Source organism: Aethalodelphis obliquidens, unplaced genomic scaffold, assembly GCF_003676395.1.
Source record: "Aethalodelphis obliquidens isolate GAN/ISIS:26980383/991018 unplaced genomic scaffold, ASM367639v1 scaffold67, whole genome shotgun sequence".
NCBI classification, from domain to species: domain Eukaryota; kingdom Metazoa; phylum Chordata; class Mammalia; order Artiodactyla; family Delphinidae; genus Aethalodelphis; species Aethalodelphis obliquidens.
Window position 1 is genome coordinate 31,487 of NW_020838011.1, and position 26,295 is coordinate 57,781.

At 38.3% G+C, this 26,295-nt stretch overlaps 2 protein-coding genes across 3 annotated transcripts in view; one reads left to right on the forward strand and one right to left on the reverse strand.

Annotated features, from left to right (window-relative positions):
• Positions 1 to 19,356, forward strand: part of POLR2B (RNA polymerase II subunit B) — a 46,127-nt gene extending 26,771 nt beyond the window's left edge. For both annotated transcript variants that reach the window (XM_027089664.1, XM_027089665.1), the window contains 11 exons: positions 270 to 468; positions 782 to 950; positions 11,157 to 11,253; positions 12,356 to 12,450; positions 13,705 to 13,955; positions 14,037 to 14,126; positions 14,708 to 14,815; positions 15,556 to 15,669; positions 16,066 to 16,226; positions 18,404 to 18,599; positions 19,106 to 19,356. In XM_027089664.1, the coding sequence (XP_026945465.1) occupies positions 270 to 468; positions 782 to 950; positions 11,157 to 11,253; positions 12,356 to 12,450; positions 13,705 to 13,955; positions 14,037 to 14,126; positions 14,708 to 14,815; positions 15,556 to 15,669; positions 16,066 to 16,226; positions 18,404 to 18,599; positions 19,106 to 19,195 (1,570 nt within the window). In that variant the 3' untranslated portion in view covers positions 19,196 to 19,356. The remainder of the gene's footprint in view (positions 1 to 269; positions 469 to 781; positions 951 to 11,156; positions 11,254 to 12,355; positions 12,451 to 13,704; positions 13,956 to 14,036; positions 14,127 to 14,707; positions 14,816 to 15,555; positions 15,670 to 16,065; positions 16,227 to 18,403; positions 18,600 to 19,105) is intronic.
• Positions 19,275 to 26,295, reverse strand: part of IGFBP7 (insulin like growth factor binding protein 7) — a 75,363-nt gene continuing 68,342 nt past the window's right edge. Inside the window, exons 3-5 of the mRNA XM_027089666.1 lie at positions 21,435 to 21,551; positions 20,640 to 20,766; positions 19,275 to 19,536 (exon numbers count right to left, since the gene is read on the reverse strand). Of these exons, the coding sequence (XP_026945467.1) occupies positions 19,517 to 19,536; positions 20,640 to 20,766; positions 21,435 to 21,551 (264 nt within the window). The 3' untranslated portion in view covers positions 19,275 to 19,516. The remainder of the gene's footprint in view (positions 19,537 to 20,639; positions 20,767 to 21,434; positions 21,552 to 26,295) is intronic.

Consider the following 26,295-nt stretch of genomic DNA (forward strand, 5'->3'; position numbering starts at 1 on the left):
TTATTTTTTGTTTTTATATACTCACCCTAGCCCCACAAGTAGGTTCTTTACATCAGAGCAGAGCAAAACAAACTAACAGTAGTTACAGAGCCATACTTTTATGTGTATTGTTCAGTAACTTGTTTCTTTCACTGTTAACAATAGTATGCTTATTTTGGGACTCTTTCTATGTGAATGCATACAGATATAGGAATACTCTTTATTAAGTAGGAAGCCTAGTTAATTAAAATAGTTCAGGAAGTAAGGAAATTAAATGAATTCTTTTTCAGTTGGCAGGATCTTGTGGCCAGTGGGGTAGTAGAATATATTGATACTCTAGAAGAAGAAACAGTGATGCTCGCAATGACCCCAGATGATTTACAAGAGAAAGAAGTAGCTTATTGTTCCACATATACGCACTGTGAGATTCATCCATCAATGATTCTTGGTGTCTGTGCATCTATTATTCCTTTTCCTGATCATAACCAGGTTGGTAGCAGTTTTTGACTATGCTTTGTAAGGAATTGGGGGAAGCAGAATAAAAATTAGAGATTAGTCTGTAGTTTTTTCTGGAAGAAAAGCCTTTTAGTGTAAAGACGATGAACTACAGCATTTAATATGCTTATTCTTGTGTTTGACTCTTAAGAGCCATAATTGATTATTCCAAATGGTTATCACTTATCTTTCGGAAAGAATAGGAACTTTACCAACCATATTTCTGATTTATGAAGTACCCTGTAAAGTCTGTTTATTTAGAAGTAATTAAATTTTCACTGATTCCGCTTTTCATTTCTACCTTTAGTCCCCCAGAAACACATACCAGTCTGCTATGGGTAAGCAGGCTATGGGGGTTTATATTACCAACTTTCATGTTCGTATGGATACATTGGCCCATGTTCTCTATTATCCTCAAAAGCCACTTGTGACTACACGGTCAATGGAATACCTACGATTTAGAGAGCTGCCAGCAGGTATGTTCAGTTTTGTTCTACATTTTTTAAGATCCTGCCATGCTTAAGACACTTTTGTGGGTTCTTTGGAGGGTTAATAAATGCATATGACACAGTCTCTATTCTCTTAGAATTTATAATGTGGTGGGAAAACATGAGCACAATTCAATAAAAAGGTAGATATATGTAAAGTGTTATGATGGAGGTATAGATTCCTTTGGAAGCACAGAGTGAAAGAAATGATTGATTCCTGTTGGAGTCTAGAGCCAATTTCATAGGGGAGGTAGCATTTTGGACTAGAGTAAAGTTGATGAAAGGGTATTTGAATTTGAGAGATGGTTTGAACAAGGTCCTGGGTGCATGAAGGCAACTGTCAGTATTTATGTCAGTTTAGTATGGCCTGAGTGGAAATGCATGGGAGTGATACTTGGTCTCATAGTGTGGAGACAGCAGGTTGAATTTTATTTGGAGAATGAAGAACTATCCAGCCTTTTTTTTTTTTTTTTTTGCGGTACGCGGGCCCCTCACTGTTGCAGCCTCTCCCGTTGCGGAGCACAGGCTCCGGACGCGCAGGCTCAGTGGCCACGGCTCACGGGCCTAGCCGCTCCGCAGCATGTGGGATCCTCCTGCACCAGGGCACAAACCCGTGTCCCCTGCACCAGCAGGTGGACTCTCAACCACTGTGCCACCAGGGAAACCCTATCCAGCCTTTTTGAACAAGGAAGTGATACAGTTACAAATTTATTTTACAGTATAATTCTGGCAGTCACGTAAAGGATCGATTAGAGTCATATACGGTATTAAGTAGGGAGGTAACTTAGAGGTTCTTGTAGTGGTCTAAGTGAGAAATGGTAAGGTCCTTATTGAGACATGAAAAAGCGTAAGGGCGTGAAACACCTGTTGGAATACACTTGTTAAGATTAACACTTGATTACTTATTGGATGTAGAATGATGAAGAGAGGGGAGAAAGGAATTGGAAATATTGTTGGTGTTCTTGGCTTGGGTGATCAAGAGAGAGATACTATTAATAACATTGGGAGCATGTTAGAAGAAAGAAGAGGTTTTATTTATTTATTTTTTTAAATCAATTTTTATTGGAGTATAGTTGATTTACAATGTTGTGTTAGTTTCTGCTGTACAGCAAAGTGAGTCAGTTATACATATATCCACTCTTTTTTAGATTGAAAGAAGAGGTTTTAGACGTAAGATAATAAGTTCAGTTTTCAACATGCTGATTTTGAGTTGCTGCCAGAGCATCTCAGGAATGATCCTCCAACAGTGAGTTGCAAATGTGGTTAGAAAGAAGGTCAAATCAAGAGCTGTGAAGTTTTTGATATATTAGTGATAATTATAGATTACTGTGAAATTGCTGAGGGAAAATTCAGAGTGAGAATAAAGCCAGAAAAAATAAAGTCAGGCACCAGGAAGAGAAATCCAGAGAGGAGATTTGAGATGTAGATGATAAGGAGAAGAATCAGGAAGTTGCAGGAAGAGGTTCTCAAGGAGACTGGACAACGGGTAAAATGGTGCAGAGAAGACTGAACGGTATCAGTATTGAATATAAAGGAGACAGCATAGTTCTTTGGCAGAGTTGTTGTCTTACCATATTATTAGCGGAATTTTGGCTTTGACCCTGGATAACATTATTTAGTAAAGTTTGCCTTGTAAATAGTGACTTTAAATTATTTAATAGGGGATCTGACATTTTGATAGCAAATTCTCACAGGTTAGAATGATTTATTTTCAAAGTCTTCCACAAGGGGTTACTATTGTCTAGAAAAACAAAATCTGTTACGTTGTCTACAGTGTGCTGGTATCTTTGGGCTATACTTGCAGTGCTGTGTTTTTCTTCAGCATTTAGATAATTTCTTTATGGCTAGAGAAGAAAAGAAACAGGTGAAGGATTGGATTTGAAATAGAATGTTCCTTTGGCACTGATACGAAGTGGTGAGGGCATGGCTGGTAGGGACTACAAGCCTTTCAGCTCTGTTATTGCTTCATGCCTTAATCTTGTTATCTATCTATATTTTAAAAAACTTTATTTTGAGATAATTTCAAGCTTACAGAAAAGTTGTAAGACTGTTACAAAGAACTCCTATATACTATTCATCCAGATTTCCTAGTTCACATTTTACCACACTTGCCTTATTCTTTCCCTTTCTCTTTCTTCTTGAACCATTTAAAAGTTAAGTTACAGACCTGAAGCTACATGACTAATTAATTAATTAATTAATTAATTTTTGGCTGCGTTGGGTCTTTGTTACTGTGCGTGGGCTTTCTCTAGTTGTGGTGTGTGGGCTTCTCATTGCGGTGGCTTCCCTTGTTGCGGAGCACGGGCTCTAGGCACGCAGGCTTCAGTAGTTGTGGCACGCGGGCTCAGTAGTTGTGGCACGTGGGCTCTAGAGTGCAGGCTCAGTAATTGTGGCACACGGGCTTAGCTGCTCCATGGCATGTGGGATCTTCCCGGACCAGGGCTTGAACCCGTGACCCCTGCATTGGCAGGTGGATTCTTAACCACTGTGCCACCAGGGAAGTCCCACATCACTCTTTTTTTTTTTTTTTTTTTTTTTGCGGTACACGGGCCTCTCACTGTTGTGGCCTCTCCTGTTGCGGAGCACAGGCTCCAGACGCAGAGGCTCAGTGGCCATGGCTCACGGGCCCAGCTGCTCCGCAGCACGTGGGATCTTCTCAGACCGGGGCACGAACCCGTGTCCCCTGCATCGGCAGGCGGACTCTCAACCACTGCGCCACCAGGGAAGCCCCCACATCACTCTTTAATTCTTCAGTGTATGTTTCCTAAAAAAGACATTCTCCACAGTACAACCATCAACATCAGGGTAACATTGATACCCATCTAGTCAGCAGTCCCCAATTCAGACTTTGCCAGTTGTCCTCATAATATCCATTATTGGTCTAGGATCTAATCCAGGATAGTGCATGTCTCTTTAGTCTCTTTAATCTGGAACAGTTCTTTCGTTTTTCCTTGTCTCTATGACCTCCACATTTTTGAAGAGTCCAGTCAAGTTACTTTATACATTGTCTCTCAATTTGGGTTTGACTATTGTTTTCCCATGATTTATATTCAGGTTATGAATTTTTGGCAGTACTAGCATAGAAGCAGTGCTATATTCTCAGGGCATGATATCAGGAAGCACATGCTGTCTCTGTCCCATTATTAGTGATTTTAACTTTTATCATGTAATTAAGATATTGTTTGTCAGGTTTCTCCCCTTTTTTTAATTATAATTATTTTGTACTTATTAGGTAAGTAATAAGTCTTTGTGAGAAGATACTTTGAGATGATGTGAATAGCTATTCCTTGTCACACTTTCAGTCATTAATTTAGCAGGTGATTATTGCCAAATGGTGATTTTCTAATCTTATCATTCCTCCCTGTTTGATGCTGAAATTGTCCCAGATTTTCCAATGGGAGTATCTTCAAGATGACTCCTGATAGGTCCTCATTGTTCTTCAAGCACTTCCTTACATTTTGCCTCATCTTGTGCTTTTCTTCCCCTAAACTTGGACTTGGTCATTTCTCCTTTTAGAATAAAAGAATAGTGTGTAGAAACCAAAATCTGGGTGCTAGGTGTGCTCCTTGCTATTATAATGTCATCATTTCTAGGTCCTCTCGGCTGTTGGAACTAGGAAAATATATGTATGCATATACCCCTCCCCACCTTTTATCTATTTTTATATCTCTATATACTAAAGAACCATGAGTTCATATCAATACCATATCTCTCATCCCAGTACAACACCATAGTGTTTATTTTAGAATTCCATTCTCTGACAGTGACAAACCTGGCTCCCGTTGTCCTCAGTATATTTAGTTATTTGCTCAATCTATTGATGTAACCAATCTCCTGACCATCATGGCTGAATTATTAGCTCTGGCCCTGCCTAACCTGCCAGCTGCATCGGCCAAATTCTAAGGGGCTTAGGAGCCCTAAGGAGAAGGGTCTAATAGGGTTATCTTAAGGAATGTCTTTGGATTAGTATCATTCCTATTTCTATAGAGTACTGTTTCTTTGGTTGACATCTTCTGGGAGCAAAGATCCTTGTGACAAAAGTTCACCTTGACTTAAAGTGAGTCAAGATACTTAGAGCCTCCTTACTGCTGAGCTGAGGTTTGAAGTAGGTGGGGACAGAATGGCTGAAAGGGTTTGAGCCTGGCTGACAGGTGGGTTTTAATCCTAGATTTCACATGTTTATAGTCTTTGAGATCACAGATACTTTTTTGAAGTTACTAATATTTATTGAGCAGTTCGTGTGAACCACCAGCCAAGGCACCTTACACGTTATTTCTAAGCATCATAAAAGCTTTGTGACGTTTTTTCACCTAAAAAGTGAGAATAATAATAGTACCTGCCTCATAAAGCTTTTCTGATGATTAGATGGTTAAATCCACTTAAAACTCAAGGTTTAGTGCCTAGCAGTTAATAAGGGAGAAATAAATGTTAGCTGATTAGTGATAGTGGTGGTTGTATCATCTCTGTTTTACAGATGTGGCGACAGGATCAGAAAGATTATTTGCCCAAAGTTTATACAACTTAATTTGAAAATCCAGAATGTAAACTCTGGTCCTTTTTTTTCCCTTTTAGACCAGATGTACACCTTCCCCCCATTTCACTTTCTTGTGCTGTTTCCTCTTCACTACATTGTTTCTTGATTTGGGGCTTTTAAGCTAAGAAGAAAATATTAGACATATAATTCAGAAGTTTACTGTTTTTAGCTAAATTTAGCTGATCTTTCAGACTTGCCCAGATACCTTGGATAAAGGTTGTAGGATGGAGGGGGTTGCCTCCTGGGCTGTAGTTGCTACAGCAAGTGTGGGCGATCCAGGGATTGTCACATGAGAGGAGGAAAGCCCCACAAGGGCCAAGACAGTTGAGCACCTATAGGCTGTCACCTGGAGAAGAGGGAGGGCATAGGTAGCGCTGCACAGAAACATGAGGACATGCTAGGGAAGTCTTGCCCGTTCAGTGTATCACAGATGTCACGTATGTCCTGCTCCTGGCTCCCTAGTAGTAGGATCATATTACATCTCCCAAGACCCTGGAATTTCTGCCAATTCCCGACTCCTTTCAGATCCCCCCCCTGCCGTCAGGATCCTGCATCTTTATGTACTTTTTCTGTGTTATGCAGCTTGACTGTGCGTGAAAATTAAAATTCTTCTAGTTTTCTCAGACAATCCACACAAAAGAGTGGTGACTAGTGTGGATATTACTAAAGATTCCTTAGAGGAAATCATTTAGATTTCAGGAGTTTTCATTGCACGCCTGAGGAGAGACTATTTGACTTTTCTGATCTCTGAAAACTCTTCTTGGCTCCCTGCTATTGGGTGCTTTATCTCTGGTCCTTCCCAGGAAGGACTCAGCTTCCTTGACACTGCCTTTCCCTTGGAGGATTTCTTACTCCCCTTCCTCTCCCAGCAGAGCATTTTAGTTTTTCCTGCTCCAAATACAGGTACACAAACCCATCAGGGTGCCCAGAACAACAGATGCCCTCTTGTTACTATGATCCTTCTTTAGAGAGCAATCAAGGTTATATTTAGCACAAAGTGTTTCGTGTTATCTGTTCAACAGAGCTTGCAGTCTCAGATTCCTACAGGCTTAGGCAAGATTGGTTGAGTAGGTGGAGTTGAAGAGAGGTTTGCCTTTTTGCTGCGGTTAGCCCTATTCAGCTTCAGCTGTGGTTGTGATGTGTACGTGCAGACTCAGTGATGCCAGATCTGACTTTTCAAGAAAAGCTTGAAATCTAAGCTTTAGTGTGAATTTATTTTTTAAAATGTTATGGTCAGTGCATTTAAAATAGCTAGTGGAAAGCTTTCTGTGGCACAGTGGGCCATAGAAATGTAGTTGTTAAGGAGGAGCAAATGTGGTAGTTGGGGAGGAGGGCCTGCTTTTTGTGTGTATCTCTTTCTACAAATCTATTCCTACCTTGGGTTGGGAATTACTGAGAATCAGAGACTTGGAGGAGTGTGTCTTTAGTGACCCAGACTCAGACCAGCAGTGCTGCCACCCCTTACCTGCACTCTGCTTATGAAAACTTTTGCATCCCTGCTGTACACATAAAAGTGTGAATGAATGGTGTGTCTCCTCTTGAAGGGTGGGTTGTGTTTTGTTTTGTTTTGTTTTTTGTGGTACGCGGGCCTCTCACCGTTGTGGCCTCTCCTGTTGCGGAGCACAGGCTCCGGACGCGCAGGCTCAGTGGCCATGGCTCACGGGCCCAGCCACTCCGCGGCATGTGGGATCCTCCCGGACCGGGGCACCAACCCGTGTACCCTGCATCGGCAGGCGGACTCTCAACCACTGCGCCACCAGGGAAGCCCGGTGGGTTGTGTTTTGAAAGTTGAATTTAGCTTTAAGGAAGCAAATATAAACAGTTTATTCAGAACTTAGATAACCAAAACATTCAGTCATCCAGATTTTGGTTCCTTTGTATTCTGTAGTCATAGTTTTTACTCCACATTTGAAATATTTAGGTCAAGGTATTATGTTACTGTAGCTTTAGAGTTGAGTGTGTTTCAATTTTTGGAAAATCTGATGATTCACGTATATATGAATTATGTTCATTGAAACCCCACTCAGGGACTTCCCTGGAGGTCCAGTGGTAAAGAAACCACCCTGCAATGCAGGGGACTCGGGGTCGATCCCTGGTCAGGGAACTAAGATCCCAAATGCTGTGGGGCAGCTGAGCCTGCGTGCCATATCTGCTGAGCTCGCACGCCTCAACTAGAGCCCACGTGCTGCAAAACTACAGAGCCCACGCGTTCTGGAGCCCATGTGCCACAACTACAGAGCCCACGTGCCCTGGAGCCTGTGCGCCACAACTAGAGAAGAGAAAACCACGCCACAACTAGAGAAACCCCCACGCCGCAACGGAAGATCCCGCATGCCGCAACTAAGACCTGATGTAGCCAAAAATAAAATAAAATAAAAAAATAATAAATAAATCTTAAAAAAAAAGAAACCCCACTCACATTCAACAATCATTTCTTATATTGCAATCTACTAGTTTATAGAGTTTTCAGCTTTTTTTCTTCTTTAATACTTGTTACTTTATTTAAATATAATTTTAATTTTATATTGTAGTTGATTTACAATATTGTGTTATTTTTAGGGGGTACAGCAAAGTGATTCAGTTATACATATATACATATCCGTTCTTTTTCAGATTCTTTTCCCGTATAGGTTATTACGAATATTGAGTAGAGTTCCCTGTGCTATACAGTAGATCCTTGTTGATCCCAAACTCCTAATTTATCCGTCCCCCCCACCCTTCCCCTTTGGTAACCATAAGTTTGTTTTCGAAGTCTGTGAATCTGTTTCTGATTTGCAAAAAAGTTCATTTGTATCATTTTTTTAGATTCCACATATATTCCAAATATCATACGTGTCTTTCTCTTTCTTACTTCACTTAGTATGATAATCTCTAGGTCCATCCATGTTGCTGCAAATGGCATTATTTCATTCTTTTTTATGGCCAAGTAATATTCCATTGTATATATGTACCACATCTTCTTTATCCATTCCTCTATCGATGGACATTTAGGTTGCTTCCATGCCTGGCTATTGTAAATAGTGCTGCAATGAACGTTGGGGTGCATGTGTCTTTTTGAATTATGGTTTTCTCTGGGTATATGTCCAGTAGTGGGATTGCTGGGTCTTATGGTAGTTCTGTTTTTCATTTTTTAAGGAATCTCCATACTGTTCTCCACAGGGGCTGTATCAATTTACATTCCCACCAACAATGCATGAGGGTTCCCTTTTCTCCATGCCCTCTTCAGCATTTATTGTTTGTAGGTTTTTTGATGATGGCCATTCTGATCGGTGTGAGGTGATACCTCATTGTAGTTTTAATTTGTATTTCTCTGATAATTAGTGATATTGAGCATCTTTTCATGTGTTTGTTGGCCATCTGTATGTCCTCTTTGGAGAAATGTCTGTTTAGATCTTCTGCCAATTTTTTGATTGGGTTGTTTGTTTTTTGATGTTGAGCTGCATGAGCTGTTTGTATATTTTGGAAATTTATCCCTTGTCAGTCACTTGGTTTGCAAACATTTTCTCCCATTCTGTGGATTGTATTTTCATTTTGCTTATGGTTTCCTTTTCTGTGCAAAAGCTTTTAAGTTTAATTAGATCCCATTTATTTGTTTTTATTTCCATTATTCTAGGAGGTGGATCCAAAAAGATATTGCTTTGATTTATGTCAGAGTGTCTGCCTATGTTTTCCTCTAAGAGTTTTATAGTGTCCAGTCTTACGTTTAGGTCTTTAATCCATTTTGAGTTTACTTTTGTGTATGGTGTTAGAGAATGTTCTAATTTCATTGTTTTACATATAGCTGTCCAGTTTTCCCAGCACCACTTAGAAGAGACTGTCTTTTCTCCACTGTATATTCTTGCCTCCTTCCTAGATTAATTGACCATAAGTGCGTGGGTTTATTTCTGGGCTTTCTATCCTGTTCCATTAATCTATATTTCTGTTTTTGTGCCAGTACCATACTGTTTTTATGACTGTAGCTTTGTAGTATAGTCTGAAGCCAGGGAGCCTGATTCTTCCAGCTCTATTTTTCTCTCTCAGGATTGCTTTGGGGTCTTTTGAATTTCCATTACAAATTTAAAAATTTTTCGTTCTAGTTCTGTGAAAAATGCCATTGGTAATTTGATAGGGATTGCATTGAATCTGTAGATTGCCTTGGGTGGTATAGTCATTTTGACAGTATTGATTCTTCCAATCTAAGAACTTGGTATATCTTTCCATCTGTTTGTGTCATTTTTGATTTCTTTCATCAGTGTTATATAGTTTTCAAACTACAGGTCTTTTGCCTCCTTAGGTAGGCTTATTCCTAGGTATTTTATTCTTTTTGATGTGATCGTTATTGGGATTGTTTCCTTAATTTCTCTTTCTGATCTTTTGTTGTTAGTGTATAGAAAAGCAAGAGATTTCTGTGTATTAATTTTGTATCCTGCAACTATACTGAATTCATTCATGAGCTCTAGTAAGTTTTCTGGTAGCATCTTCAGGATTTTCTGTGTATAGTATCATGTCATCTGCAAACAGTGACAGCTTTACTTCTTTTCCGATTTGGATTCCTTTTCTTTCTTTCTCTTTTCTGAGTGCCAATGGCTAGGACTTCCAGAACTATGTTGAGTGAAAGTGGTGAGAGTGGACATCCTTGTCTTGTTCCTGATCTTAGAGGAAATGCTTTCAGCTTTTTACTGTTGAGTACGATGCGAGCTGTGGGTTTGTCATATATGACCTTTATTATGTTGAGGTAGGTTCCCTCTATGCCCACTTTCTGGAGATTTTTTGTCATAAATGGGTGTTGAATTTTGTCAAAAGTTTTTTCTGCATTTATCGAGTTGACCATATGGTTTTTATCTTCAGTTTGTTAATGTGGTGTATCACACTGATTTGCAGATACTGAAAAATCCTTGTATCCCTGGGATAAATACCATTTGATCATGGTGTGTGATCCTTTTTTTTGTGGTATCTTTGTCTGGCTTTGGTATCAGGGTGATGGTGGCCTCATAGAATGAGTTTAGGAATGTTCCTTCTTCTGCAATTTTTTGGAATAGTTTTAGAAGGATAGGTGTTAATTCTTTCAATGTTTGATAGAATTTGCCCGTGAAGCCATCTGGTCCTGGACTTTTGTTGGAAGTTTTTAAATCACAGTTTCAATTTCAGTACTTGTGATTGGTCTGTTCATATTTTCTATTCCTTCCTGGTTCAGTCTTGGGAGATTGTACTTTTCCAAGAATTTGTCCATTTCTTCTAGGTTGTCCATTTTATTGGCATATAGTGGTTTGTAGTCTCTTATGATCCTTTGTATTTCTGTGGTGTCAGTTGTAACTTCTATTTCATTTCTGATTTTGTTGATTTGAGCCCTCTCCCTTTTTTTCTTGATGAGTGTAGCTAAAGGTTTATCAATTTTGTTTATCAATACTTGATACTTTAAATCTTTATGGTCTCATCAAAAATAGTTTTGGCAGCAGCAACTAAATAAGATTGTTTATATTAAAAACTTGCTTATATCAAACATTTAGCCATCAGAGTAGTTGTCTCACAGATTGCTATTCCAGGAAGAGTAGACTTTGACAGTTACCATGGTGAAAACATTTGAGGCAAATATGATTAAATAAAATTAATTTAAAAGAAAGGGGTAATTTTTCTTTGTTTCTCATATGGTGCTTTAATGTTTTCTCTTAAATGCACTGCAGGTATCAACTCAATTGTGGCCATTGCATCATACACTGGATATAATCAAGAAGACTCTGTTATCATGAATCGTTCAGCTGTAGACCGAGGCTTTTTCAGGTCAGCTATTTATAAAAGTTGTCAAAATACATATATGGTGGAAATATTAATATTTTATTTTTAAAAAGTTCTTTAAAAATAGGTGCGAATTGTGTGTTTCCAAACTTTTGGGGGTTTTAAATGTCAGTCCGGAAGAAATTTTGATCTGACAGCAGAGAAATTTTTCTGTTAGGATATTTAATCTTCTGCCTCCATTCATGAAACGTTGTGGATATCTGCCAGGCACATGTTGTTATATGGTTTCCTATATAGGGGTTAGTGTGGTAAAATCAGTGCCCTACTCCAGAAAGCAGAAGGCTTGGGTGATGGTCACGAACAACTGAAGACACTGCTTCTTGTATCTGAGGATTTTCAGTTGCTAATATTTTGAGCCCCCCTTTATTTGTAAGCAAATAAATGTTTGTGTTTAGATAATATAGAAATATCTAAAGTAAAAATAAACCTAGAGTTTCAGGACCCATGAATATTGGGTTAGCTAAAAAGTTCGTTTGGGTTTTTTTGTAAGATGTTATGGAAAAACCCGAATGAACTTTTTGGCCAACCCAACAACTACTATTAAAATTATAGTATATTTTCTTTTTCAATCTTCTATTCTTCAGTTTATTTTATTGTCAAACATTAATCTCAAATCCATGGTATGTGAAAGTTGGTTAAAAAACTGGGAGTTAAGAAGAGAGGATGGATTTTTTTCTGTATAGTTTTCAGAGGATAGGCACTAAGACCAGAGGTGGACGTTATAGCTTAATATCATAAACTTCTCACTAGAAATATTGGGACAGATCCTGGGTGACCATCTCTGAGGGTTATTATGGGAGGGATTCTTATTTTGGGTAGGAGGTTGGACTCAGTGACATTAGTCCTTCCTGGTCTCACATATAATTCCAGCTGTGTTAAGGTTATGGGTCAAATGCTACATGTGTGGCCTGTACAGCTCTTATGACTTAACTTTGACCCTTAATACAGTTAACTCTTGTCCCAGATTCATGGTTTAAATTGCCATGGTTTAAATTACCACATATCAATTAAGTAAAATTTATTGGTATGTTCTAAGCCCTATTATTAAAGGAAAATAGAAGTTAACTTTAGAACCATGTGTTTTTAGGTCAGTTTTCTATCGATCATACAAAGAACAGGAGTCTAAAAAAGGGTTTGATCAAGAAGAAGTTTTTGAGAAGCCTACACGTGAAACTTGCCAGGGTAAGCAATACTGACATTGAAATTATGGAATTCAAAGTTAGCTTACCATGGTTTTCCTGATTAATTTTTTGGGTTTTGCCCGCCCCCCTTTCTTTTTGCCATGTGGGAGTATGTTTTCTTATTATTCTTAGAGCTTATATTAAGGAAATAGGTATATTTGCCAGAAGTCTTTGCACGTAGGAGTGGGCTTGCTATAGTCCTTCCATTCCGCTAAGTCTTGCATTGAGGAGGGGATTTAGGATATCAGAGAGGTCATGTAATTTCATGGGACACACCTCAGCCCCATTCTCACTTGTACTGTGTCCTGTCCCTCAGTTTATCTATTTGCATGGGAACTTCCTCTCCTCTTCACATTGTGGTGTGACCATAGTGTTTGTCTAGCCACACTATTTGTATGTATTTAACAAATAGCTAATGAGAGGACGCCTAGAACTTTGTTTCTTCTGGAAAACTCAAAACTTATTTTCTAGTTATTATTTTTACAGTCACTTAAAAGCTGTATAAAGTGGGATGGATAGGATATCCCAGGGAAAAGCGTTATCTCTCCTATAGTTTTGGCTTTTTTTTTTTTTTTTTTTTTTTGGGCGGGACGCGGGCCTCTCACTGTTGTGGCCTCTCCCGTTGCGGAGCACAGGCTCCGGACGCGCAGGCTCAGCGGCCATGGCTCACGGGCCTAGCCGCTCTGCGGCATGTGGCATCTTCCCGGACCGGGGCACGAACCTGTGTCCCCTGCATCGGCAGGCGGACTCTTAATCACTGTGCCACCAGGGAAGCCCAGTTTTGGCTTTTAATAGTATTGCATGAAGTAAAATGTTTTTTTTTTTCCTTAGGTATCTTCCTATTACTCCATTTCCTGTGGGTGGTTCTCTGTGGTAGTGAATTGATGTTCAGTGGAGTTAAGATTATAGAAGATTAAATTCAAACTTTCTGTTGGAGTTTATATGTAGAGGACATAGATACTCTTCCTTATGCAATACAGAGATCAGAAGATGGCAACACACTTATCCAAAGTCACTTAGCAAATGGAGAGTCTGAATCAGCCCAGTGCTTTTCTACCGAGTTCAGAATAGTTTGTAGTATTTGGAATAAGGGCACATTACTACACATGTTAGAGATTCCTATGAACTTCTCTCTGACTTGGAACTGATTTATATATTTGGTTTTTAATCTTTTGGGGAGGGGGATTATGGGACATTTTAAATAATTTTCTTTATGGTATTACCATTTCAGAAAATTCTATCTCTTTCTTCTCAGGTATGAGGCATGCTATTTATGACAAGCTGGATGATGATGGTTTGATAGCTCCTGGGGTTCGTGTATCAGGAGATGATGTTATTATAGGCAAAACAGTCACGTTGCCTGAAAATGAAGATGAATTGGAGGGCACTAATAGACGCTATACTAAGAGAGACTGTAGCACTTTTCTCAGGACTAGTGAGACGGGCATTGTGGATCAGGTTATGGTAACTCTCAACCAAGAAGGATATAAATTTTGTAAAATAAGGGTGAGTATAGCTTTGTCATATTGCTATTTATAGAAAGTAAATCAGAATGACTTAACTAACCTATTTTTTGTGTGAATTCAGGTACGCTCTGTTAGAATTCCACAGATTGGAGACAAATTTGCTAGTCGACATGGTCAAAAGGGTACTTGTGGTATTCAGTATAGACAAGAGGTAGGTATCTTTTATCACCTCTAACCCAAAGTTTTGTTGAACATTTTATTAAATCAAAATGTTCTTTAACTTGAGAGCCCAGAAGCAGTAAAGGCTTGACTTTTAATTTTAGTGGTTTTTTTTTTTAGATTTTATTTATTTATTTATTTATGGCTGCATTGGGTCTTCATTGCTGTGTGTGGGCTTTCTCTAGTTGTGGTGAGCGGGGGCTGCTCTTCGTTGTGGTGCATGGGCTCTAGGCACGCAGGCTTCAGTAGTTGTGGCTCGTGGGCTCAGTAATTGTGGCTCATGGGCTCTAGAATGCAGGCTTAGTAGTTGTGGTGCATGAGCTTAGTTGCTCCACGGCATGTGGGATCTTCCCGGACCAGGGCTCGAACCCGTGTCCCCTGCATTGACAGGCGGATTCTTAACCACTGCGCCACCAGGGAAGCCCTAATTTTAGTGTTGAATAAGTAGGTGAACACACTACGTTGAACAGAATTTAGGACATAGAAAAGTTTAGATGAGCGGGAGCTAGTTCTAGTTCTCTAGCTAAGAGATTTAAGTTTTTTTAAGTGTCTTTAAAAAAAATTCCTTTATAGGATATGCCTTTCACCTGCGAAGGTATCACCCCCGATATCATCATAAATCCCCATGCCATTCCCTCTCGTATGACTATTGGTCACTTGATCGAATGTCTTCAAGGGAAGGTAAGAGATTTTCTTTAAAAATATAGGTTCCAAATTGATGTTTCTTCTGAAATGTTAGGTCATTTCTTTCATTTGAGCCAGGGTACTTTGGAAAAAGCCAATATGACACTTAACTTTCCTGCTTTTAAATTGGTTTGATTATGTCTCTCTTTTTTGCCAAACTTTGCAAAGTTATGACTGAGAAGTTTTGCAAAATTTACTATATCCAGTCTTTACTTGTATATATGGTTATTCTTTTGACTGGTTCTTTTCTATAAATGGTGGTTAGTTCAGTGTGAACCTAATGGTTTTATAGCTATACTATTAGCTATGCATGCATCTTTCAGTGGAGGTTTTTCTATTTTTGAGTATCTTATTAAGGCAGAGAGGCCACAGCTTAACACATGGATGGCTTGATTTTAGGGCATTAAAATGTCATTTTCCTTGAGTCGTAGGAAGTACTTGGGAGTCTCATTCTTTTTGTATCTGGCCTCACAGAGTTTCCTACTTGAAGGCTTATAATTGAGTTGCTTTTATTTTTTAGGTAAATTAGTTTGTTATATTTTATGTAAAATGCTAATAAAATGAACCTTACTATATTACAGCTTTCCATAACATAGATATTTAAGTTAATCCTTAATCTTAAGTTCAAAATCTTCCTTTCCAGAAAGGATTTTTTTTTTAATATATTTATATTGACATAGACTTCTAAAGGGTGACAGAAGGAAGCAGGCTTTTAGAGATGACTTTTCTTTTTAAAGGTATCAGCTAACAAGGGTGAAATTGGTGATGCCACTCCATTCAATGATGCTGTTAATGTACAGAAGATTTCTAATCTTTTATCTGATTATGGCTACCATCTCAGAGGAAATGAGGTATGTTTGCTCTTACATTGGTAATTTGTTATGAGTATTCTTTTTTGTATGTGTGTGATTTCATTTTTTAAAAAATTAAATTTTTCATTAAAGTATACCACATACTTCAGATTACATACAAAATCGTAAATTTACAGGTTGATGAATTTTCACAAAGTGAACACAGCTGTGTGACTGGCACCCAGATCTTGAAAATTACCAGAACCCTTTTATGCTTAGATGCCCCCCTTGTGTCCCCTTCCAGTCACTACCATCATACCCCCCCCGTGACTACTCTCTTTACACTATAGTTTTCTGTTTTGATTTTTATAGAAATGGAATTATACAGTATATGCACATATATTCTTTGAGCTTGTTTAATACTTTTAAGTCTGCTTCAAAATCTGTCTGTTTCAGGTCCTATACAATGGATTCACTGGTCGAAAAATCACATCACAAATTTTTATTGGCCCCACTTACTACCAGCGTTTGAAACACATGGTGGATGATAAGATTCATTCTCGTGCTCGGGGACCTATTCAGATCCTTAATAGGCAGCCCATGGAGGGTAGATCTCGGTAAGAGAGCTGCATCATCATCATTGTTACATAAAGGAATGGTTCTCAAATTTCTTGATTCCAGGACCCCAAAGGCTTTTGTCTGGGAGTTGTATTTTTTTTTGTTGTTGCACTGGGTCTTAGTTGCAGTAGGCAGGCTCCTTAGTTTAAATATTTTCCAAGTAAATTTAGTGATGAGTGACATTGGTTTACCTTTTTGCAAATCTTTTTAAATGAACTGGTTTGTGAGAAGACAGCTGGATTATTGTGTCTGCTTCTGCATTCATCCCATTGCAGGATTTTATTTTTTATAATTAAGTATTGCTATATGAGGAAAATCTGACCTCACACAGATTTGTGGTTGGAAAGGGAAGAATATTTTAATAATTTTCAGGTGATTGTGGATTTTTTTTTTGATGCTACACCAAAACAAGTTGTCCTTTTTTAAAAAATAAATTTATTTACTTTTGGCTGCGTTGGGTCTTCGTTGCTTCGTGCAGGCTTTCTCTAGTTGCTCCGAGCGGGGGCTACTCTTTGTTATGGTGTGCGGGCTTCTCGTTGCGGTGGCTTCTCTTTATTGTGTAGCACGGGCTCTAGGCAAGCGAGCTCAGTAGTTGTGGCGCACAGGTTTAGTTGGTCCGCGGCATGTGGGATCTTCCCAGACCAGAGTTCGAACTCGTGTCCCCTGCATTGGCAGGTGGATTTGTGGGATCTTCCCAGACCAGGGTTCGAACTCGTGTCCCCTGCATTGGCAGGTGGATTCTTAACTACTGTGCCACCAGGGAAGTCCAAGTTGTCCTTTCTTAAAGGTTACTTGTGATGTAGAATTTGAAACCACTTAAGTGAATCTTTTATGTTTATTATATTAAAATCCATTGGGCTTACACTTTGTATCTTTTATACTTATGTAATTTTATAGTATCATATTTGGTCATTTGGAAAATATTTTCACTCAGCAGTGAAAGTGCTGAGTCCTAACCACTGGACTGCCAAGGAATTCCCTCTCACAGTCTGGATTTTTGTTGATTGCATTCCTGGGCTCTGTGTTCCTATTTTTCTTGTAAATAGCTAATCGGATCTAGAGCCTTGATGAGGTGAAGGGTTTGTGTTCTTTCACAGTAATACTTCAAAGGCAGCGCTGTATACTTTCAATATCTGGTTGTCTCTTTTATGACTTTAGCAGCTATTAATGATCATTACGTAAAACCTTTAATTATTGGGCTTCCCTGGTGGCGCAGTGGTTGAGAGTCCGCCTGCCGATGCAGGGGACACGGGTTCGTGCCCTGGTCCGGGAAGATCCCACATGCTGCAGAGCGGCTGGGCCCGTGAGCCATGGCCGCTGAGCCTGCGCATCCAGAGCCTGTGCTCTGCAACGGGAGAGGCCACAACAGTGAGAGGCCCGCGTACTGCAAAACAAAAAACAAAAAAAAACCCTTTAATTATTTAAAGGTTTGCAAACTGATGAGATTCTAATTTATCATTTCTTCATTTATTAGCTGGAATACTTTCATAGAGAGAAATGTTGTTTCCTCAGCTGCTAACCTGGTGACATGGTTCATATACTAAAAGGCAAAATAAATGCTTAATTCTTTCCTTTTATTTACCAATTTTCAAAATGACGCGGTAGTTGCCTAGAATCCTCCAAAGCTGACCAAATGTTTTGTTTTTGGTAATATCATTAGAAGCTCATTGATCTTATGTATTTTGTACATTAAGAATGTTAAGGAAGCCATCATCCACTTGCCTGGCCATCAGAACAATGCATTTCACTTACATGCTGGGGAAACCTGTGATTAGTCACCTGTTCTTTCCATCACTTTTGCCAACATGCATTTATCATTTTAGGTTTGATTGCCTGGGAGTCTCATTCATGGAGAAGCTGCTTTATTTAGATTGACTTTTTTATTATTCATTTTTTAGTATAGAGGTGAATTCTAGTAAGTTAAATAGTCTGATGAGATTTTATTTTGTACTTCATTGTATTTTATTTGGAAAAGTATATGCTATACTTGAGAATCTTATGTGTTTACTCTGGGGACCTTCTAATGCACACCAAATAGTTGGTAGACTTCTCACCCTCCCCACCATGTAGAGAGAATGCAAGAGTAGAAAAACCGGAGTCTAGTCTCTTTCTTTCTAATATTCTTTATGATAATAGAAAATCAGTACAAAATAGTCTGTTGTTTTTTCCATGACAGTGATGGTGGCCTGCGTTTTGGAGAAATGGAACGAGATTGTCAGATTGCCCACGGAGCAGCCCAGTTTTTAAGGGAAAGACTGTTTGAGGCATCAGATCCATATCAGGTTCATGTTTGCAATCTTTGTGGAATAATGGCGATTGCTAACACCAGGACCCATACGTATGAATGCAGGGGCTGCCGAAATAAAACCCAGGTATGTACATACCTTACTGACAGTTGATATCTGTTCAGGATATAACCATGTTGGCCTAATCATCCAGGCAGATTTAGTGTGGTGGAACAGATTGGCATTTTCACAATTTTGATAGCATGCTTCTATAAGATAAGAGTCCTAGTTTTAAATGAGGAAAAAAGGTAACAATTCTGTTTTTCTAAAAACTAATTAAGTTTCAGTGTGGTAATTTCTCTAAGCTAAGCTGTTCATCTTTTGGAAATAATAAGACCTTGTACAAGGAATTTTAAACAATGAGTTTTGTTAAACCTTTTAATTGAGAAGGGTGAATATATATTATATCTGGCAGAAAGGGCAGAATACCAAAGCCTTTTAGGAGAAGAGCCACCAAAGGCCAAGGTAGGATGAGTGTTATCAGCCTCATTTGTTCATCACCTCCAGTACCAAGTCTTTAGCTTTTTCTGGGGTAGGGAAGTGGGGTCCCTTCAATACAGCTTTGCTAATTACCTTTTTTTTCTCTCCCCCAGATCTCTTTGGTGCGAATGCCTTATGCATGCAAACTGTTGTTTCAGGAACTCATGTCTATGAGTATTGCACCTCGAATGATGAGTGTTTAGCTCTTTTAAAAATCTTTGTGTCTTGTTTCTATGATATAGCTTTTAAAAAATTTTTAAAACAACAAAAATGTACTTGCACTAGGAGAAAAAGCATTTTATTTGTTTTGTTTAATGATATGCATGCTTTTCTTCTGTAAATAGACAAATTTTTGTAGACAGTCTTGATGTGTTATCTTTATTTTGTATTTCATGGTGTAAAACCAGTGAATATAACTAAAGTGTTAGTGGACTGGATGAAAAGAAACTGGTTATTAGGCAAGAACAGGGGTTGTAGTTACCCATGACTACTTTTAGCTATGCAGATAAATATATTCTGCAGGTTTACAGCTCAGCACCTTCACCTGTTTAAAAAGAAAAGATAAAAATAAGTTACATATATGGACATGGTTGACTTTCTAATTTTGAGGTAGTTTAGTGTTTGTTTCCAAATAAGTGAAGATGTTAAAATGTGGGGATAAAGGATGTGTAACTGTAAATGATATGGTGGGAGTGCTTTTTGGAATTTGAGCCATATGGTTTTAGATGTGGAAGGTGATTTTGTTGTACTTGTCTATCTGTAAGTGACAGACCTTACTATAGAATTGGGAGAAGCATGTTTCACAGATGAGCAAGGTGAGATCCAGAGAGGCCAAGGAACTTTCCTTTGTCATCCAGTTCTCATTCAGAATTTAAAATGGAATAATTAGTGGCAGAGCTGAGACTCAAACACATGACTCTTAGCTACTGCTCTGTTTCATCACTTGACTTTACACATCTTGGCTGAAGAGAATCTGACCAAACACATCTTTACTTGATATTTCTTCCTTTCGTACCACAGCTGAGTGATCCACACAGTGGAATGGTTTTGACAAATGCTGACAGTAAATTTCGTTATTTTTGGCTTAAGGAAAAACCAAGTCAGACATCAGTCTAATAGAACTATATAAATGTAAAGTAGCATTACTCTCATACCGCCAGGATGGATGCTTAAGAGGAAGCTTTTGACAGTGAAGTGGATAGAGGCAGAACAGAATTGAGTACTTGCCAATATACTCTTTCTGGGTTTTTTCTTATAAAAAGCTCAAAGTGAAGGACCAGAATTGTCTACAATCAATCATTTCCTTTTAAATGGGAATTTAATATAATAGTCACAACACCAAGGAAAATGCTGTGAAGATAGATAGAAAGTTATGGGAAATATAAACCATTCCAATCAGGTTTGACTCTTACGTGTAAGATAAAGTGAAAGCATCTGAGTCATAATAATAGCATTCCATCAACCACTGAATGTTCTTTTGGAGCCATGCACTCTACATTTTGATTACATACTTAATGTCCTTCCCTTGTGGATTCCTAACATCACAATTTCATTAAGAGCTATGTCTGATACTTTCATACTTGGTTCTGTCCTTTATTAAACAAAAGCACTAGTCATTTTTAAATGGTTATGAGATTTATTACCTACCTTTTTTCACTGGTATTTCATGTAAGGCATCAACCACTGTAATTTTTGCTGATGCCGAAGCCTGTCCTTGGGAATTGGATGCGTGGCACTCATATTCTCCGGCATCTTCCTTACTAAGAGGAGATACCTGTGAAAGAAAAAGGATCTTTAGTTTCTCTATGGCAGTGAACTTTTTTCTTGTGACTTCAATTAGGTCATTATTTCATAAGTTTCCTAACATAACCAGGCGTTTCATAGCAAAGTATTTCTACTGCTAGAAACAGTGCAAGTCTTGTGTTAGGAGTAATTGTATAGCTATCGTATTTGGTCTGCCAGGAGGATTCCTACTATGAGGTAAAGCTGTCATGGACAACTTCAGGTCACGTTGCATAGGTTAAAAACAGGATAGGTGCACATATCCTCATCTGAGGGAGACCTTGGTGTAGGGTATGTGATCTAAGTACTATCCATGCGTGTCCATGGCTATCAGAGGTCAAGTAAAATAATCAATAATTGATTAAAATAATGCTTGGGTCATTAGTTCCCTTTGAGGATTTTGCTTTGAACTCTTAGGGGAAAAAAAAAGTTGGTTCTCACTTATTTTTTGGTGATTTCCAAAACATCCTAATAAACCCCAGCTGTTGTTTTTTTTTTTTTTAAGTTTCCTTTGAAAGAGAAACAGCAGCTTGTGGTAAGGCTGTTCTAAAGAGATGTGGAAGGGCAGACGAATACTTTGAGCCTGGTAGTACATCAGGCACCTTTGGTTTGCTCTGTCTATTCCTAAGAGTGAAATCCTTGCTAGCTCTTGGTACTCACCAGCACCCAGCCAGTTACTTCATGCTTTTCTGGGCCACCCCGGGTCTGAATGGCCAGGTTGTCTCGGTCGCCAGGCAAGAGTTCTGTTCTTTGAACTCCATAATGACCCCTTTTAACCTACAAAAAAAAAAGGCGGGGGTGGGGGATATAGTCTGAGTTCTCTGCACTGGATCATCAGCTTGGAAGTGGTCAACATTCCTAGAATTGCACAGGGTATGCATCAGACTTTCTAACTGGATTAAACCCAGCAATTTCCATATTACCCTTTCCTGAATACTTATGTAAAATATACATTCTTTTTTTTACTTCTTCCTGTCAGTTTCCCTCTAAGCTTGTATATTTTGAATTAATGTATTTTTCTGCATGTTTGGGGAATACAGACTCACACTTTCCTGCCACTGGCTACCATCATTAACGCATGCCCTTGTAAATTCTGCTTCTCAATGTTGGGTCTTGTTTGCCATATGCCATTTTGATAAACTGTCACCAAGTCCTAGGTTTGATACTTGGGACTTGTGTAAGAGCTCAACTCTTGGGACTCTTCCTGCCACAGCCTCAACAATGGAAAATAACAGGTTGAGTCCAAAGCCAATACCATTACTTTATTCTGAGGGCTAAGGGTTCATCACATGATTTACTAAAGACCTGAGAACAAAAACGCCTGTCCAGTACGAGCTGCTGTCGTTGTTCTCTTATGACAAAACTTGCTATCCCTGTGCATGTCATGATGAGATTCAGAAAGATGAAGAAAGAAGAAACTGGGTTTCCTTGGCTTGAGGCCACTAGAGAATACTGTCCTACTTCCCCCCCCCCTCATTTAAAAAGGTAAACTGTGTTCATTATGTAAACTTTGGAAAATGTATAAAAATTCACAGAAGAATAAAATTTACCTGTAACCCCTCCATACATATACATTTAGCATAAATTTCTAGAAGTGGAATTGCTGAGTCACAGTATAAATATTTTAAGGCTTGTGATAATGATGGGTTTAAAAATATATATCGAAGAATACATGAAGCAATGTTTGTTTATTCCATCCCAGCCTTCAAGAGTTAGGTTGATGTTTATTGATATTACCTTTGTAATTAGAAAAAAGGATTTACAGTCTCAAATAGGTAGTTTTCATTTTCTTTTATAATTAAGCAAATCTTGAGTTAGATCATAGTATCTAATTTTTTTTTTGACACTTTACATCAGAGTTGCTTCTCCTACTTGTGAGCCCACTGCCACCACATGCTGTTACTAAGCTGTTGTCTCAGCATCAAACCCACCCTTTATTTTTTCTGCTTCATGACACCAGGATTGGCACTTGGCAAACCATGTGGAATCTAGGCCAACTCCTACTCTATAAAAAATACCTAGCATTACTTATTTGGAATGCCTGGTTTTCGCCTGTTTGCTTTTCTTTTTTTCCCTGACACTTCCCCATATTGCCACTATTAGTGAGAGAAAACCAGGTATCTCAGTGTTTTTCTCATATGAATGTTATAAAGACAAAACAGATAAACTCAATAGGCATCTTTTTCCTTCAGTTTCCAAGTTGCAAACTGGAAGAAATGGTTTTACTAGTGCAGATCTTGAAACATTTATTTAAAAACGGTTTTAAATAATGGTTTTGGTATTTCTCTCTCTTTTTTAAATAATGGTTTTAAGTATTAATTTGATTCAGTGGCTAAAGTAATATATCTCTGGTCTTTATATATTGAATTTCAGAATTCTTTAAGGGTTTTGTATGTGACCAAACGAGAAAAACACTACCGTGTTGAAACAGTGAATCTTAGCAACTGAGCTGTTGCTCCTCAGCTCATGTAGCGCTCAGTAAAGAGCATTCTGTACCAATTAACCCGACCCACTGTGTGCCAAGAAACTGTTCTTGTTAAGTATTTGATTGGAAAATGAATGCTTATATTCAACAGAACTCATATCTTAATTAACATATTGTAAAAAGTTTTATATCATGTAGAAAACATACAGAAGTTCAAAGAATTTTTACGTGGCAAATTTTTATATGGCAAACTACTGCCTTACTTATGTAAGGGGAGTTGGTTGATAAATACATTTTTGGTTTGAGAAAAAAAGATGCAGGCTGAGCTGAGAAAAGTGATTTCTAATATAATTCTACAGGTGTGCAATGGGCTGGAAGTTTGTAGGGTGGAAAAAACTGCCTAGAAGTCACTGCTCACCATAGAGCCTCAACTAGGTGAAGAATCAGAGGGAGACCCAGGAATTCACCTCAGCCCTCTGTGGTTGTGTTTTAGCTGCAACAAGCAATAACTAAGAAAAAGGTGCCAATGACTACAGAAACAGGATGCATTAGTCTGATTGCTACAGGTTGATAAACCTCAAGCATTCATTGAATTGCAGGGATCATTTATGCAGCTTAGAACATATTTGCTGTGCCTTTTTGGTGAAATTTCAGAATTCTATGATGAAATAGAATACACAACTGTTAAAATTTTAAGCTCCTCAGCCACTGTAAACAAATAAAAGAATGGTTGGTTAGGAAGAAATATTTGTAATACATGATCAAGGGTCAGTATCTCTAATGTACAAAAAGCCACAAACTGATAATAACAAGAATCAACCGAATAGAAAAATGACTAAGGCTATGAACAGGTAATTCATATAAAAGAAAATTCAAATATAAAAATATTCTGAAAGTAGTCAAGGAAATTAAAGCATTAATGAGATGATACTTGTACCCATCATTAACAAAAACTAAAAAGAGTGGTAATATTCAGTGCTGGTGAGGATGCAGGGAAATGACATCCAAACATTGCTGGGGAGAGTGTGAACTGCTACAATCCATTTAGAAAATGATCTGACACCACAGCAATCAGACAGGAAAAAGAAATAAAAGGTATCCAAATTGAAAGGGAAGAGGTAAAACTGCCATTATACTCAGATGACATGATTCTGTGTATAGAAAACCCTAACTGTCCACACAAAAACTACTAGAACTGATAAACGAATTCAGCAAGACAGCAGGGTACAAGAATACCATACAGAAGTCAGTTGCATTTCTTTACACTAACAAGTATAAGAAAGGGAATGTAAAAAAAAAATACCTTTCAAAATTGCACGCCCCAAAATAAAATATTTAGACATAAACCTGACCAGGAAGGTGGAAGACATATGCTGAGAACTATAAACCATTAATAAAGGAAACTGAAGATGATTCAAAGAAATGGAAAGATATCCCATGCTCTTGGATTGGAAGAATTAATACTGCTAAAATGGCCATATGACCCAAAGCAATCTGCAGATTTAATGGGGTCCCTATCAAATTACCCATGACATTTTTCACAGAACTAGAAAAAATAATCCTCAGGTCTATATGGAACCATAAAAGACCCAGAATTGCCAAAGCAATCCTGAAGAAAAAGAACAAAACAGGAGGCATAACCCTCCCAGACTTCAGACAATACTGCAAAGCTATAGTAATCAAAACAGCATGGTACTGGCATGAAAAGAGACATATGGGTCAGTGGAACAGAATAGAGAGCCCAGAAATAGACCCAAACGCCTATGGTCAATTTTCAACAAAGGCAAGAATATACAATGGGAAAAAGACAGTCTCTTCAGCAAATGGTGTTGGGAAAATTGGACAGCCACATGTAAATCAATGAAGTTAGAACACACCCTCTCACCATACACGAAAATAAACTCGAAATGGCTTAAAGACTTAAGCATAAAACAAACCATAAAACTCCTAGAAGAGATCGTAGGCAAAACATTCTCTGACATAAATCGTACCAATCGTTTTCTTAGGTCAGTCTCCCAAGGCAATAGAAATAAAAATAAACAAATGGGACCTAATCAAACTTACAGGCTTTTGCACAGCAAGGGAAACTATACAAAACCTGAAAAGACACCCTACAGAATGGAAGAAAATATTTGCAAACAATGTGACCCACAAGGGCTTAATTTCCAAAATACACAAACACCTCATGCAACCCAGCAACAAAAAAAATGACTCAATCGAAAAATGGTCAGAAGTCCTAAGTAAATATTTCTCTGAAGAAGAAATACAAATGGCCAATAAGCACATGAAAAGATGCTCAACGTTGCTAATTATTAGAGAAATGCAAATCAAAACTACAATGAGGTGCCACCTCACACCAGTCAGAATGGCCATCATTAAAAAGTCTACAAATAACATGCTGGAGAGGGTGTGGAGAAAAGGGAATCCTCCTACACTGTTGGTGGGAATGTAAATTGATACAGCCACTATGGAAAACAGTATGGAGGTTCCTTAAAAAACTAAAAATAGAATTACCATATGATCCAGCAGTCCCACTACTGGGCATATAGCCAGAGAAAACTAATTCAAAGATACGTGCACCCCTGTGTTCACAGCAGCACTATTCACAATAGTCAAGACATGGAAACAACCTAAATGTCCATCAACAGATGAATGGAAACAGTAGATCTGGTTCATGCATACAATGGAATACTACTCAGCCATAAAAAGAACAAAACTGCCATTTGCAGCAACACGGATCTAGAGATTATCATACTAAGTGAAGTGAAGTAAGTCAGAAAGAGAAGACAAACACCATATAATATCACTTATATGTGGAATCTAAAATGTGACACAAATGAACCTATCTACAAAACAGGAACAGAACTCACGGACATAGAAGACAGACTTGTGGTTGCCAAGGGGGAGGGGGTTGGTGGAGGGATGGAGTGGGAGGTTGGGATTAGCAGATGTGGGCTATACTCAGACATATAACTGAATCACTTTGCTGCATAGCAGAAATTAATACATTATAAATCAACTATAGTTCAATTAAAAAAGAAAAGAAACCAGACAGAATTCCTTGAAAACAGGAACAAATGAGATTAGCAGAGTGCA